This window comes from Acipenser ruthenus, chromosome 45 (genome assembly GCF_902713425.1).
Source record: "Acipenser ruthenus chromosome 45, fAciRut3.2 maternal haplotype, whole genome shotgun sequence".
In the NCBI taxonomy this organism is placed as follows: Eukaryota; Metazoa; Chordata; class Actinopteri; order Acipenseriformes; family Acipenseridae; genus Acipenser; species Acipenser ruthenus.
The window spans coordinates 4,923,392-4,940,483 of NC_081233.1; the positions used below are offsets into that span (position 1 = coordinate 4,923,392).

The window sequence follows — 17,092 nt, forward strand, 5'->3', positions numbered from 1 at the left end:
ATTAGAACACCCCGTTGCTTCTGTATTAGAACACCCCATTGCTTCTGTATCAGAACACCCCATTGCTTCTGTATTAGAACACCCCATTGCTTCCGTATTAGAACACCCCATTGCTTCCGTATTAGAACACCCCATTGCTTCTGTATTAGAACACCCCATTGCTTCTGTATCAGAACACCCCATTGCTTCTGTATTAGAACACCCCATTGCTTCTGTATCACAGCACCCCATTGCTTCTGTATTAGAACACCCCATTGCTTCTGTATCAGAACACCCCATTGCTTCTGTATTAGAACACCCCATTGCTTCTGTATCAGAACACCCCATTGCTTCTGTATCACAGCACCCCATTGCTTCTGTATTAGAACACCCCATTGCTTCTGTATTAGAACACCCCATTGCTTCTGTATCACAGCACCCCATTGCTTCTGTATCAGAACACCCCATTGCTTCTGTATTAGAACACCCCATTGCTTCTGTATTAGAACACCCCATTGCTTCCGTATTAGAACACCCCATTGCTTCTGTATTAGAACACCCCATTGCTTCTGTATCAGAACACCCAATTGCTTCTGTATTAGAACACCCCATTGCTTCTGTATCACAGCACCCCATTGCTTCTGTATTAGAACACCCCATTGCTTCTGTATCAGAACACCCCATTGCTTCTGTATTAGAACACCCCATTGCTTCTGTATCAGAACACCCCATTGCTTCTGTATCACAGCACCCCATTGCTTCTGTATCAGAACACCCCATTGCTTCTGTATTAGAACACCCCATTGCTTCTGTATCAGAACACCCCATTGCTTCTGTATTAGAACACCCCATTGCTTCTGTATCAGAACACCCCATTGCTTCTGTAGTTTTGATTTGTTGTGCATGTGAAATCAAACCACTGGAGCTGAACATTTTGGAAAATTGTCAAAATAGGTACATTAGTGATTGTCTAATTTAATTGATGACTTTAATAGGCCACATCTGCAATTAATTAAATATAGTAAGAGAAAAGGAACACAGAGCCACAAATGGTAAAATGCATGAGACTTTTTAGAAGTTGTTTAAGATGGCTAATTAAAGCACAAAGCGGTCTAACATTTTCACACATCAGTGTCTAATTGTTGCTATATCACTATTCTCACCCCCTGAGGTTCAGGTTGGTCTATAAAGGATCTAAATGACACATCTTGAGGTGTTCTAATAAATGTGCACACGACTGTAGGTGGCTCTGACTATTCTGACAAATCCTACTGTGGTGTGTAATAACAGAACTGCTGTGAATAGTTTTAATATATCCTTATAATGTGTGGTTTTGTACATGAGTAACTATAGAGGGTCTTTGTTTAAAAGTTTAAAAAGTTTACTATCTGAAATGACGTTGAAATCACTGCCAAAAAAGTTTTCTTTATTGAATATTCAACAAATAAAATATCTCAAAACAAGCCCTTTTCTATTGTTGAATGCAGCAACACAAGTTTGTGTAACGTTTCTCACATATAGCTGCTCATTCCAAATCGAACTATGAAATGCAAGCAAAAAACCATCAGACTTCAGCAGAAGACCTGTGACACATTACCACTCCCACCAGCAGTTTTAAAGACTGCATTATAAAGAGCACAGCAGTCTCATTGGGGTGTTTTATTATGAAAGCAATAACACACAACAGGGTGTTCAAATATGGGACAAAATCCGCATACCTAGGGGCGTTCAGCAAGAGGTGAAGCCAAGTGCCATTAATAAGCCGAGGTCTGCGAGCATGTGAACACGCGCAGTGTGTGATTGCGCTTGTGAAATGACACCGCCCCCCAGTGCTGCTGTACGCACGTAATCATGTCACCCACGATTTAAGCTAAAAACGATTTGACACTGAAAACAAACTTGCGTGTGCTGCAAACTCGAGGGGAATACATAAGAACATAAGAAAGTTTACAAACTTGCTCGTTTGGTTGTTAGTAGCTTATTGATCCCAGAATTTCATCAAGCAGCTTCTTGAAGGATCCCAGGGTGTCAGCTTCAACAACATTACTGGGGAGTTGGTTCCAGACCCTCACAATTCTCTGTGTAAAAAAGTGCCTCCTATTTTCTGTTCTGAATGCCCCTTTATCTAATCTCCATTTGTGACCCCTGGTCCTTGTTTCTTTTTTTCAGGTCAAAAAAGTCCCCTGGGTTGGGGGGCTCCCGAGTGGCGCATCCAGTAAAAGCACTCACTAGAGTGCAGGATGCGCCCTATAGCCTGGACGTCGCCGGTTCGAGTCCAGGCTATTCCACAGCCGACCGTGGACGGGAGCGCCCAGGGGGCGGCGCTCAATTTGCGCCATGCGGGGGGAGGGAGGTTTAGGTGGAAACATTTTGAAACTCTCTCTCTAATTAGACAGTGCCCCCCCCCCGAGCGTGCACACAACAAAATAAAGGCAAACAACAAAAGTGTGTGTTGCCAGCACTCTCTTTATCTTCAAAAGCCCGTGCGCAGCTGAATCTTTTCAGTTCCAGCGCATCCCTGACAGATTGTATCAGCTGCTCGCTCCAGTAAAGAACTTCTCTGTTAATCCCGCAGGGATCTGATGAGGGATTTAGTTTGCCTGAAACTCGCTGCAGAACAAACGGAACAATACAAACCTCTGCCTAATCAAATCTGCACACAACAAACAGGCACCAGAGAGAGAACAGAAAGGGATAACAGCTACATGTGTTTAAATTATTATCTAGTAAAACCTGCCGGTTTGATGGGACGAGGGGGGCATTGGGAAAATGCAGCTGGGAAAAAATGGTTTTGGTTAGGGTTAGGGTTGGTTTATTAAAGATAAAAGGAATTCAAACACACTTTCATCTATTCAATTATCTTACATTTCATTGCAATTCACAGTCAATTAACCCTAGCAGTCCTCTTCAAAGTGTGTTGGCTGCAGGTATGTAAGTGCATTTCTCTCTCCACACTGAACACCTTCCATAACAATTACAATCCCATTACAATCACACGAAGCTCGCGATGCATCCCGATACATGAGAGGGGCCTGGCGGGCGACTTGTGTGATGCATAAGAAGATCAAATGATCATTTAAGGATGGGACTACTTTGAAAGGAGATAGGGAGAGTGCGTATTTATACTAAATATAAAACACACTTATTCAGGGTGGCAGAATTCTCTACAGTGTCTCTACAGTGAATCTATGGGGGCATGCCTTGTGCTCAGTCTTTCGGGTGGGACGTAATTATAAGTGACTCTGCAGCTGATGCATCGTTCACACACCCTAGTCTCTGTAAGTCGCCTTGGATAAAGACGTCTGCTAAATTAACAAATATGTCCTGTTATGAATACATTCTGTGATTCTGAAGGGCATTCACATCGTTATACAGTGTTATGATTCCTTTATGAATCTGTTATGAATACATTCTGTGATTCTTGTGATTCTGAAGGGCATTCACATTGTTACACAGCGTTATGAATCTGTTATTAATATATTCTGTGATTCTGAAGGGCATTCACATTGTTATGCAGCTTATGAATCCTACATTGTGTTCCCATTGAATCTATCTAATTCTGGTTTGATTTCATTGGCTGTATTTTTCCTTTCTCAAAGAGAATGTGCTTCTGCCAGTTTGGAGGTAACAGTTTAGAGTGTATTACCTGTTTGGTTCTGGTTTTGTAAAAGTCTCTATTACGATACCAAATATCACTTAAATACAGTACCTCCATAGACAGCAGTACTATTAGGGTGCCCAGTTATTGTACCTGTTTATCCCCCCAATTAACAATGAACTTTAACTATAAACGACATCACCGCTCTCTAACTATAAACGACATCACTGCTCTTTAACTATAAATGACATCACCGCTCTCTAACTATACATTACATCACCGCTCTCTAACTATAAACGACATCACCGCTCTCTAACTATAAATTACATCACCGCTCTCTAACTATAAATGACATCACCGCTCTCTAACTATAAATGACATCACCGCTCTCTAACTATAAATGACATCATCACTCTCTAACTATAAATGACATCACCGCTCTCTAACTATAAACGACATCACCGCTCTCTAACTATAAATTACATCACCACTCTCTAACTATAAATTACATCACACAAAAGATACAAAATAATTGAATCTATTCAGTCTTGAACAAAGAAGACTAGCGGTGATCTGATTCAAGCATTCAAAATTCTAAAAGGTATTGACAATGTCGACCCAGGGGACTTTTTCGACCTGAAAAAAGAAACAAGGACCTTCAAGAAGCTGCTTAATGGGATTCTGGGATCAATAAGTTACTAACAACCAAATGAGCAAGATAGGCCCTCAGTTCTAACCACTAGAGCCACACTGCTTCCCTCCCTCCCAGTCCCTCAGTTCTAACCACTAGAGCCACACTGTTTCCCTCCCTCCCGGTCCCTCAGTCCTAAGTACTTTTGCAGCCTCTGGTTGGGTTGTGTGGGGGGCAGGGGGGTGAGGGTGATGGCCTCAGTGGCTTTTCACACACCTACACCTGATCTGTGGACCAGAATGTCCAGCCCTTTAAAGGGGAGGGCACAGACCATATCAGAATATGTTAAAGACACACACACACACACACACACACACACACCTGATCGAATCACCTTCTTCCAGCTGTTGATCAGTTCATTATTTCATGACACCTCTCAGTCCTGGCGTGCTCTGGATCTCTAGGGCTGAACTTGTGCACCCTGATCTAAGCTGTTGCTTTCAAGTTCTAAATAAATGCCTGATGGAGCCGCTTTCACAGAGGAAGAAAGGTTTTGTACATCTGGGAATTGAAACTGAAATTAAGATCCAAGTAGAATCCCTTACCTAACAGTAGGTATCCAAGATTAGCTCTAATCGGAGTCTGTGAAACTAACAGACAGTGAGAGGAGGTTCTGCCATGTGTTGTAGCGAAGGTCAGGATTTGGCAGAACTGCAGGTTAGCTGTACCCTAACAAGAGCTAGATTGTGAGCGAGGAGGAATTCAGCGCACAGAAATACCTCGACTGTTGCCTAGAAGCATACCCAGGGTGTGTTTTGATTGTACATTCGAACAAAACTAAAAGTGTAGGTTTTTTGTTTTTTTTTAATTCACACTTTTGGAGTATCAAATTATTTCCTAATAACAGTTTATGACTGATAACGTGATTAGCACTAGAGAGTTTGAACAGATATATTAATAGCCAGGATGTTTAACAATTCACAAGCATATAAACAGATATCAAATATCAACCCTAAAGCCAGTTAAATTTATTCAAGCCCTCAATACTGCTGAATTAAGACATACTAAACCAAATGTAATATATTCAATGACAAATGTTTCGACTAGAAGTCTTTCTCAACGTCAATTGAAAACTTCAAAACATTAGTCATTGAGGTTATTAGGTTTGAGTATTTCTATATTTGAATCATACTTCAAAATGCCCAATTACAATCCCAAGGTAATTCAAGTAGATAATTGGGTCTAAACTGCAGAAAGAACGAGCTGAAACAGTTGTTCTACTAGTTTATTGCAGTTATGCCTGAGCTAACTAACTAACTGCCCCCTCAAAGTGGGCTGGTGGTGAAGGAAGAGTTAAGTTTTGGGTGATCCTGTTTGCATCCACCCCTCTCCCAGTCCCTCCCCTCGGATTAGCCGTGTCATTTACCCCTGAGCCCCTATAAATCCCCCGGTTAGAGGGACTGACAGTCCACAGGAGATGCTAACCCTTTGTCATTTCATGTTCCTGTTTAAAAAAAATAAAAATAAACTAACACCTCTACAAAATATACATGAAATAACTATCCACAGATATAAGATTATTTGATATTTATTTTGGCCTAGTTAATAGCACAGGTAGTTTAGTTTCGCTGAGCTGGTCGTCCACGATGTGGGAAGTCCGTTCCATGGTGTTTTGGCGGGCGGTTTTTGCCGAGTTCTTCGCCACAATGTTCTTTGTGTTTTTTGGTTTGGGCGCAGCACTGCGCTGGAGTGCGGGCCCCCTGAACGTTCTACACATCGCCTTCTGCTTTGGACTGGCAGCTGCCACTCTGGTCCAGTCGGTGGGTCACATTAGCGGTGGCCACCTCAACCCTGCCGTCACCTTTGCTTACCTGATTGGCTCCCAGGTGTCCCTGTTCCGCGCTTTCTTCTACATCACTGCGCAGCTGCTGGGCGCTGTGGCCGGGGCAGCTGTGCTGTATGGAGTGACACCCAACAACGTGCGCGGGAATCTGGCTCTCAATACGGTACGTCTTGAAATGAATGCTTTACCTTGCTCCTTTTCAATGGTTCCTTTTGAGGGGCTCACAAAGTAATACATCACTCTCCATTTAATACTGTCAGGGTGGAGATATCCAAGCGATGGAAAATCAAACGGGTGTCAACCATACCGGATGCTTTCCTATTGGTGACTTTGAATATCTCCACCCCACCCAATCACAGCTCAGCTCAGCTGCTCAGAAATCAGTCAGAAACTGAGAGGGGTGAAACCTGCTGTATAATTAACAAGGTGCTCCAGTGAAGAACCCCAGTCAAGTACTGTACATGGTGAGTGGTTTATTACAGTATATTGTGAGTCCATGAAAAATAAGCGTTGAAAAGGAGTGAGCCTATCTATAACTACAAAGCACTTAATAATTTAGACCTACTTAAGCAAAAGTAGTTTGAGTTCATTTAAAGTGTGAAGGATCTCCTAATGGATCAATCAATAGCACAACTAATAACAGATAGCCATTCCGAATGAACCAAACAACCCCCCTATACCAGCAAATGCTGAAGGAATCGACCATTCTCCTCTATCCTCTCTTCTGGTTTCCTAGCTTCTCTTTCCACATTTGCTTTTTTTTCCAGCGGCATTCACACCTCTGCAAGGTTAATGTCTGATTCAAAACCAGCACACACACATTCCTCTAATGGGACAGTAAGAGATCCGTCACACTTCAGCACTTGGGCATGGCACACCGATGAAGGCTCTACAAAACGTTTGTCCACTTGAGTTCGTTTTGTTAAGTTTTACCTTTCTGTTGAGCGTTTTGAAGTTGCCCTGTTCACAAAACGTTGAGGATGTTTCTAAGAAATCTTTTTTTTAAATCACATTTTGATTAATTAAATCTGTTAGCAGTTCAAGAAATCTTTTAAAACTGTTTTACAAAAGTTTAGAAGTTTATTCTCAGTCTGAATAATTTAATCTATGATAAATGTTCCTCAAATTTTGTGAAGACCATACACAATTATACATCTATCGAAAGTCTATTCCAAAATAAGAATAAGGTTTTGTTGAAAACACACAAAGGATATGTAACGGGTCACATTTAGTCAATACTAATACATCTTAATTATCTGAGCAGTGGTACAATTTACAAACGTGATTTTCTGTGGACCTCATTTCATGTGGGTCTGTTATGCATGTAATATGCACAGGTCAGTAAATCACTGCTGAGGGAAACCACACCTTAGTTAAAGAGCAGTGTTACTTACATCCACCACTGTCTGACCAGGGCTGTCCAGTGAAGGGCTCTTGAGCCATGTAGGGCTCACTGGGTTTCACAATGTAGCACTTCTGATTTCAAGGGGAGGCTGGACTTGTAGTTTGTGGTAGATGTAATGAACTGGCATCTCAGCCCCTTGGATACACACTGCAAGCCATACGGATCAGAGACGAATGCTGATGTCAGCCACTAGGGGGATATCATCCCAAGAAGCAAGTCGGACTGCAAAAACAAACGGATTTAAACATGTAACCTGTCTAATGACCAGTGCAGTCCAGCGGAGCATTCATTTTCCTTTGTTATTTTTGGTTTTGTTTCGTAATGCTCGTTAGAACTCTCTGGTCATTGATGTTGCTCTGTTTTAGATTTAAAAAACTCTACGCGTTCCCTTTAGTTTCTTAAACACCAAGAATAACCACAGCTGATTTTCATCAAACACATGTTTTTCATCAAACACGATTCTACTATATTTGGGAAAGGTTTTAGTACTGACCCCCAATCGATGAACTTCAAAAATAATGATAAAAAGCTAACACTAGGGGTCCCCGAGTGGCTCCCCTGGTAAAAGCATGGATCGTGTCCCGGCTGTGCAAAGTCACCCGTCTCTTAAACATCTCTTATAAGAACATAAGAAAGTTTACAAACGAGAGGAGGCCATTCAGCCCATCTTGCTCGTTTGGTTGTTAGTAGCTTATTGATCCCAGAATCTCATCAAGCAGCTTCTTGAAGGATCCCAGGGTGTCAGCTTCAACAACATTACTGGGGAGTTGGTTCCAGACCCTCACAATTCTCTGTGTAAAAAAGTGCCTCCTATTTTCTGTTCTGAAATCCCCTTTATCTAATCTCCATTTGAGACCCCTGGTCCAACAAGAGACACCCAACACACAACCTATATTCTCATGCTAGGAAGAGATGAGTACATCTTATTTTTCAGTTTTAATTATTATGTTTTATATTGAAAATATACAATAAGAACTTGCAGGAAATATAAAAAAATAGTTAGAATTATGAACAATTGCAGAATAAAAAATATAACAATATATTCAATTAAGATAATAAGAAGTTAAATACAAAACCCAAACATTAAAAAATGCCTAAAAATGTTTCTTTAAAACAAACGTAACTTTTAATTGTGTACTGATATTCTGCTTATTTAGAAATCTATTTTCGATCATATGTCAATTGTTTATGAAACTAAATATAAGAAACTTCATGAAGGGGAGGCTATTCATTCAGCCCATCAGAGCTTGTCTGGTTCCTGATCTAAAAAATGTGTCAATTTGGGCCTTAAAGTGATTCAGCATCAACAACATGACTATGTAGCCCATTCCTCACCCTCATCACTCTGTGTGAAGAAGTGTCTCCTTCCCTCTGTCCTAAGTCTATCTCCACTTAATTTCCAGCTGTGACCTCTGGTCCTGGTTTCTGTGTTGAGTTCAATTTCTTTCAAGTTTGTAAAGACTTCAATCAAGTCTCCACTAACCTTTCTTTGTTCTCGGCTACACAGATTCAGGTCTTTCAGTTGGCCAGGTAGCAGTTTGCTGGACTCATATAATACAGGGGGATTCATAATTTGCACAGTAGAGACTGTGAAGACTGAGGAACTGCAGGCATCACACCTGTTATATGTGAATAGCCAAACAGTGCGTCACAGTGTCTCTGTGAGACATTTTCCCTTTATTATTATTTATTAGCAGGCGCCCTTATCCAGCGCAACTTACAACTGTTACAAGATATCACATTATTTTTACATACAATTACATTATTTTTTAGACGTTATATTTACATACAATTACCCATTTATACAGTTTTTACTGGAGCAATCTAGGTAAAGTACCTTGCTCAAGGGTACAGCAGCAGTGTCCCCCACCTGGGATTGAACCCACGACCCTCCAGTCAAGAGTCCAGAGCCCTGACCACTACTCCACACTGCTTATCCTCCTCCAGCTTTCACGATGCTCTGACAATGTAGCGTGAATTATGAATACCCTGTATATAGCTGTGATAACACCATCTCAAATGTATTTGCATCAGATGGAAATGACATGACATTAAAATAAGCTGTACCAGTTTAACTAATTGTTTTTTTAACTATATATTATAAAAGGTATAGAGTAGATCGCCGTGTAGGCTGATTCTCACCCACTCCGAGTCAGAGCGGTCAGTGATCTCAGTCCTGGGTAGCAGCTCTGACCCCTCGAGGGGGGGGTCTCATGCAGCCCCCTGTAGGATATTCGATCTATTACGTTCATGATGCACTGTCTCTCTGTCTGTCTCTCTGTCTGTCTCTCTGTCTGTCTCTCAGCTGCACGCCGGGGTCAGTCTTGGCCAGGCCACCACAGTGGAGGTGTTCTTGACCATGCAGCTTGTTGTGTGTATCTTTGCTGTGACAGACGAGAGGAGGAACGGCCGCATGGGCTCTGCTGCGCTGGCCATTGGCTTCTCCGTCACCCTGGGGCATCTTCTGGGGGTAAGAGGAAGCGGGGGTCGATGTTCCTGGGAGTGTGAAGGGGTTCTAGCTGATGAAACAAGTCTGTCCGTAACATCCGTCCTCCACTGCCACACTGTCAATTCAAACGAGTGCTACCACTAGGATGAAATGTATAGAACAGCAGGAACAGAATATTATGCAATATGAAATGGCAATGCGCGTCTCCACATACATGCAAACATGTCATTACAATAGTGTAGCGTGACATACAGATTGACGGACGTACAGGCAGACGCACGCGCCCCTATATTCCCAGAATCGGATATTCTCAATAGCTTATGCTAAATAATGTTAATACCAAGGTGCATGACAATTGGACAAGCGGTTCTCTATATGCAAACATGGATGGACTTATGAACAGACACCCCCGCACCCCCATGCTGAAAATCTGGTATTATCATAAATAATGTTTATACAACATGACAGCTGGATAAGCGGTTCATCAGATATTTCCAAAGTTAAATGACTCCATTTTCAAGTGCTTTCAAGTTACAAAGTGAGAACTAAACATACCTAACTTGCTGCATTTATTTCCAGTTTTGTAACTTTGTAACAGGTGCTTTTACTCCTTTTGAAAGTAATTTACTCCCTGGAGAGAAAATCCTCCCCAAAGTGTCTTTAATAAGACAGTGTTCTAACTGCTGTAGGGATAAAGACATGCTTTCAAACCATGCTGTAAGGTTAGGATGATGCAAAAGCTGTTAGTCAATTAACCAATTTGGATTTGTACTTCCTATCTGTTTTAATTTACTGTTTCAGTTTTCAGTTTTAGTTTGTATCAATGTCTTTCTAAATCAGATGCCCTTGAGTGGTTTTTCTAGACAGGCATTGCATCCCCGTCTCCACTCCCTGTGTGTGTTTGTTGAACGGGCTCTCCCTCTTCCAGATGTACTACACTGGGGCTGGAATGAACCCGGCCAGGTCCTTCGCTCCAGCTGTGCTTGTCAGGAATTTCATCAACCACTGGGTAAGCAAAATCCAGCCTTCCTTCTGCCTGTCTGCTAAACTGCATCACCCAATGCTAGTGCCATTGACCTGTGTAATGGGCTTATGACTAGGGTGCAGCTAGAACTCGGTAGAAGGACTATCATTTTGAGTTGAATAGTTGAGGTAAAAACAGTGGAATAAGCTGACTAGTCACCACTTAAAAAAAAAAAAAAGATAATGTCTGGTGCTCTATTTTGAATGTTTCCTAACACTTTGCAGGCTGTGCACTATATTTTAAAACATCTATTTTTCTAACGTTTTATTACTCTTCCAATAGTAATGGACTGCAAGCGCAACTCCATTTGAAATGGCACGCCTGTCAATCACTTCACTTCACGTGACGTGCAATTAGTTCACTACCAGTTTAACTAAAACCAAGGCAGGACAGCACCCCACCTTAGAAATCTCTGCATAGGCTTCCAGTGCAATACAGGGGTGAGTTTAGAATGGCCTTGCTCCTGCTGATATCTCAGAGCTTCTCTTTCTATATGTCCCTAGCTATGCCCTGTGGTCTCAGGGTCTGGTTTATCGGTGGTGCAGGTCCTCTCTACCCAGGGAGTGGGTGTCTAGCTGTGTCCTGTGGTCTCAGGGTCTGGTTTATCGGGGGAGTGCAGGTCCTCTCTACCCAGGGAGTGGGTGTCTAGCTGTGTCCTGTGGTCTCAGGGTCTGGTTTATCGGGGGAGTGCAGGTCCTCTCTACCCAGGGAGTGGGTGTCTAGCCGTGCCCTGTGGTCTCAGGGTCTGGTTTATCGGGGGAGTGCAGGTCCTCTCTACCCAGGGAGTGGGTGTCTAGCCGTGCCCTGTGGTCTCAGGGTCTGGTTTATCGGGGGAGTGCAGGTCCTCTCTACCCAGGGAGTGGGTGTCTAGCCGTGCCCTGTGGTCTCAGGGTCTGGTTTATCGGGGGAGTGCAGGTCCTCTCTACCCAGGGAGTGGGTGTCTAGCCGTGCCCTGTGGTCTCAGGGTCTGGTTTATCGGGGAGTGCAGGTCCTCTCTACCCAGGGAGTGGGTGTCTAGCTGTGCCCTGTATGAAGACTGTATGAAAATCACTCCTGAGGATTATTCAAATTCCATCTAACAGCAGGTTTATACTTCTGGAGATCATTCAAAAAAGTCTGCTGTTTCTTCCATGGTTTGCCAGACAGTCGCACGACTAGAAAAACTTCAAATCACCCTCAGTGATGCACTTTTGTGTACAGATGTCATAGCGTGCTGGAACATATGACTCAATTAAAAAAAAAAGTGTAATAGTAGTTCCTTAGTACGATGGTTGTAGTTATTTACGTTAAGTTATATGTCATGTGTAGGGCGTTTCTTATTAAAAGAGACATCATTTCACACAGCTAGAGCCGGCAGAGCCACGTAATATATACAACTTCCTTCAGGGCATTCATTTGAACTTTTACTGAAAATATCAAATTCTTACATTTACTAGTCTTCCCTATTGATTAACATTTGGTTTTGGTTGAATAAGTAACAAAAAAACGTTTTGCATACATATTAAAACTCTACATATAATTTAGTATCGCCTAAGGGGATGAAAATGGAATGTAATCCATTCATTATAATTCTGTATATTTCCTTCGTTTGAAGCACGTAAATACGGTTAGCAGTGCAGACAGAACACAAGCTAAATAAAATCATGTCAATAAAATAGGCAACTGCTTGGAATAAGCAGAATGTGGCAATGTGGTCACGCCCTTGTGCATAGTTTATGTCTATATGTTACGTATTGTGTGCAAATGTTGGTGTATAGTCATTGGTACACGGGATATAAACGGGTCTGTGTTTCACGTGTGATTTAAATTGTATATTTGTATTTAGGCACGAGGTTGGCACATCACATCACTTGCATTTAAAGTATTAGTATGTGAACACGGGAAAGTGCACTTTAATTAATTCACGTGCAGTTGTACCGAGATTGAATGATTGACTAGCAATCGAGTCTCGGTAGAGCTGCATAAAAGCAGCATGTTTTCACTCACTCGGGGTTGTGTGTTCGGTGAGTGGAGAACGGGTGTGGAGAAGGAGGTAAAACTAATGAGAAGTAAAATAATAGTAATAAGTGTTCTTACTCACCGTGTTTTTCTGTTTACTGTTTAGTCTGTTTTGTTTATATATTTATTTTGGCGTAAGTGCCGTGTCCTGTTTTTGTGTTCTCTTATTTTATTTATTAAATGCTGAGCACAACCAAGTGTTCAGCTTCACCAACCTCACTGTCTGTTCTGTGTTTCTCCCGGTTTCTGGTCTGATGTCACCCACTGCAGCCGTCTTTGTGACACGGAATAAGAGAAAATCTGTCCTTTTTGCCTCATACTACTGAATATTCCTCCGAGCGCTCTCTTCATGAGGAAAGTCCCATTCGATTGCTCTCAGCTGGTGTTTGCTGTACTAACACACTCTCTCTCCCTTGCAGGTGTACTGGGTGGGCCCGCTGATAGGGGGCGCTCTGGGGGCTCTGATCTATGACTTCCTGCTGTTCCCCCGGATGAGGGGTCTTTCAGAGAGACTGGCCGTGCTCAAGGGGAGTTGTCCCCCAGAGGGTGAGGGGCAGCAGGACACCCGAGGGGACCCCATCGAGCTGAAGACCCAGGCCCTATAGACATGGTCTGCACTGCCTCCCCTTCCCCCCCGATTCACCCCCCCTGGACAGACTGAAGAGGCTAAACCTGGAGACAAGCGCACAGCCTCCCCTTCAGAATACTGTAGAGTACTGAAATAGCGATTCACAAGTTCATGTAGATTTTCTGGCATATTTCCTTCGTTCTGGACCGTGTAAATAAGGCTACCAATGCAAATAAAATCATGTCCCTTTTGCATCCTACTATTGAATATTCCTCTGAGTGTCGACGATACGTCAATGCATGGACATTGAAAATAATGTCATGTCTGTACAGTACACTGAAAGGGAGATATTTTGTGCACAGTTGATCAGGAATGTTTATTTTCAAACCACGACAAGAATATAGACCTTCATATGAATATAAATAGATATACAGTTTGTGCTGAAAAAAAAACAACAGCAATCATTTTTCTCTTCTCTTTCAAGCGTTTCGACGGTTAAAACTGGCAGGCGGATTGATTTGCTTTTGTGTATCCTGTAGCAGCAGTGCTGGTGTTTGGAAAGTAGATCCGGCTGGGAAGAAATAGGTCCGCGATGCTCCTCTTTTTTTTTTTTTTTTTTTTTTTGAAGGACCGAATGAGTGGTGGTGCTGTGGCTTCAGGCTTCTCTCCCGCTGAGGAGAGCTGAGTTTGTGTCTGACTCAGGTCAGGGAATTGTCCTGCGAGAAGGGGTGGAGAGGGGGGTGACTTTACTTCAGTCTTCTGTGTCTTGAAGGCAATATATCTCACGTCCCAAACTCCTTCCCCCAAAATCTGTACTTTAATATTCAACTTTGATTTGAACTGATTTATTTATCGATTCACGTCATGTGACGTCAATCACCATAATTCTGTATTCAAGACCCATCAGTTAGGTCACAGTTTGTGGTTGAATTCTGGAAGGGATTCAGACTTTATCTCCTGGCTCAAGGCCTCAACTCTAAGCACTAGGCCCACCAATGTTTGTAGAAATGTAGGTATAGGGGATTTTGAGGCTGGAGTGAGATGGAAGTTACCAAACTCCCCTTTCTGTAAATATTGCGCTACACCACCTCCAAGTCACAGATTCTGCCTAAACAGGTAACAGGTTGGGACAAACCAATGTACCTGTCCAGCAGGGGGACTTCAGAAACCAATTGGAAGCACTAGAATCTTATTCCACCCCCAACACCCCCACCCACCCCGCACAATGTTTCCATTCGCTGTCTTCAGTCTTTCTCTACTTGATTAATACTTCTTTTGATACTGAGAAAGACGTTTGAACAATGGCTTAATGCGTTTTTATTTTAGTTTCTATATATTATACATAATAATACACAGCACTGAAAAGAACTGAGTTCTATTTATTATCATTATTCTTATTATCAATATTCTTATTTATTATTGATTTATTCGTTTTACTGTCAAGGTTTCAAATTAAGGTTCAAGTAAATAGATCCACTCTTTGGTTTGGGGTTCGAAAAAAAAACTTTGAAAATGGAATTGTTCACTTCCAATTTATATTTCACTGCGTAAAAAACAAAGTGATTAACTTGCGATTGACTGCTCCACAGTGCCACCCTCAGTCTTCAGAGTGCAGTTTTGTACTGGAATGTATTGATTAGCCGTGCTTAACTTGTCTTTTTTAGTGGGAGCCCTTGGTTTTAAAATTAAGAAATCTTTCGAAAGTCCTGTAAACTCTACTTTAAAAAAATGCAAACTTTGCCTGCGATACATCTGCTCTATATTCTATATTTAAAGTGATAGTCAAAGTATGTAATTTAGATTAATGCCAAGCTCTTTTGGTGCAGTTAACGTTTCAATAAACATTCAAGGCTGACCGAATTAAGTCAGGGTGCAGTTCTTAATGATATTTCGGGAGGCATTTTCTTGATACCCCAAGCTGCAGTTCTTTAAATGAGCTGCTATAAGTGGATACTTGTTCATTTTAATTCCTTGACTCCGGTTTATTTTTTAAATTGAGTCATTATCTTCTGTTTTGTTGCTTTCTTTGAATTTAAATAATACAGAATGCATGCATACCAATGTTACACGCAGATATTACTAAGTTTATTATACATTCATTATTATCTTATTGACAGATTTGTTGACCAAACTTTGGGTGCTTGATTTAATAAACTATAAACCACAGGGACATGGCGATAAAGTGGAGTCTGTGATCCAAGATCGATACAGGTAAAATCTGTGTACAGGACTACCTATGATAGGAGACAGCCTGCTGCCTTTAAAATTACACTCACTGGTTTTCTTTATGTTTTAAAGACCAGGACCTCTATTTTAGGTGCAAATGTCTTCATATTTTGCCCAAATTACAATAATTGCATGCAATTCCAAGCATTATTGAATTGGTATATAATTGTGTGATATCTGTGCAAACCTGTTCTTTGTACTGACTTTCTTATTTAGCAAACTTCTTTCTTTTCACTCAGGTGAAGCCTTTTCATCCTGCCTGCAAAACTCTGAGTTCCTTTTTGAATAGGAACCTAGATTTCTGCTAGTTGCAGGTGGGGGCCTATTAACTGTGACACAGGAAGGCAGTGAACTTATAGTACGCTAACATGGGCTTCTAAGGTGAAATAATAAGGGAGTTGACAAACATTTGGCTGGTGCTTCTTTGTCTACATGAGTTCTGTTTGAGAGTTTTGGATAATGGATAAGGGCTTCATCTGAGTCAATGAGAAAAGTCTGCAAAAGATAAATACAAAAGTAGACCTATGAAGTGTTGCTTTGATATCTCTAAACATGTGTGGCAAACAATGCCCTCCTTGTACAGTGGGACTGAGGGAGCAGTCCTTCCCCAGGGTGTTGTGTCACATGGTTATTATTATTATTATTATTATTATTATTTATTTCTTAGCAGACGCCCTTATCCAGGGTGACTCGCAATTGTTACAAGATATCACATTATTTTTTTTACACATTATTTTTTACATACAATTACCCATTTATACAGTTGGGTTTTTACTGGAGCAATTTAGGTAAAGTACCTTGCTCAAGGGTACAGCAGCAGTGTCCCCCACTGGGGATTGAACCCACAACCCTCAGGAGTCCAGAGCCCTAACCACTACTCCACACTGCTTCCCCAATGGTTTATAGACCCAGTACATTATTGAAGATTGTGTAAAAGAACACAGTAAGTGTCCATTTCCCCTCAGTACAGCCACGGTAGTCATCTAGAACACATTTGACATGTACCACTTTTATTTTTACAAGCACGACTTGATTCCAAATGTTGAACTGTGTTTTTAATGACTTCTTCAGGATTCACAAGTGATCTTTCTTATTATTTTCTCATGTCTGTCTTTCTTGTGTTCAACACTTACTGTAACACTGTTCCATTTCCACACCCCTGCTCCTGAATGTTTAGAAGTCTTTAAACTTGTAAACTTCTGGAATGTTACAAATTTTTAAAAAAAGGAAAATAAATCTTGGGAATGTTGTGCCGCGCCATCATTATTAATTATTATTATTATTATTATTATTATTATTATTATTATTATTATTATGATTATGTATTCTCCATATCAGCACAATTGACGTCACCTGCTTTAAAAAAAAAAA

The 17,092-nt window shown here is 41.4% G+C and overlaps 1 protein-coding gene across 1 annotated transcript; it reads left to right on the forward strand.

Moving 5' to 3' along the window:
* Positions 1-5,680: 5,680 nt before the first annotated feature.
* Positions 5,681-16,970, forward strand: LOC131720840 (lens fiber major intrinsic protein-like). Its single transcript, XM_059013021.1, has 4 exons — positions 5,681-6,214; positions 9,762-9,926; positions 10,834-10,914; positions 13,347-16,970. The coding sequence occupies exons 1-4, from the start codon at positions 5,855-5,857 to the stop codon at positions 13,530-13,532; spliced, it is 792 nt and encodes a 263-aa protein (XP_058869004.1). The 5' UTR covers positions 5,681-5,854; the 3' UTR covers positions 13,533-16,970.
* The last annotated feature ends 122 nt before the right edge of the window (positions 16,971-17,092 follow it).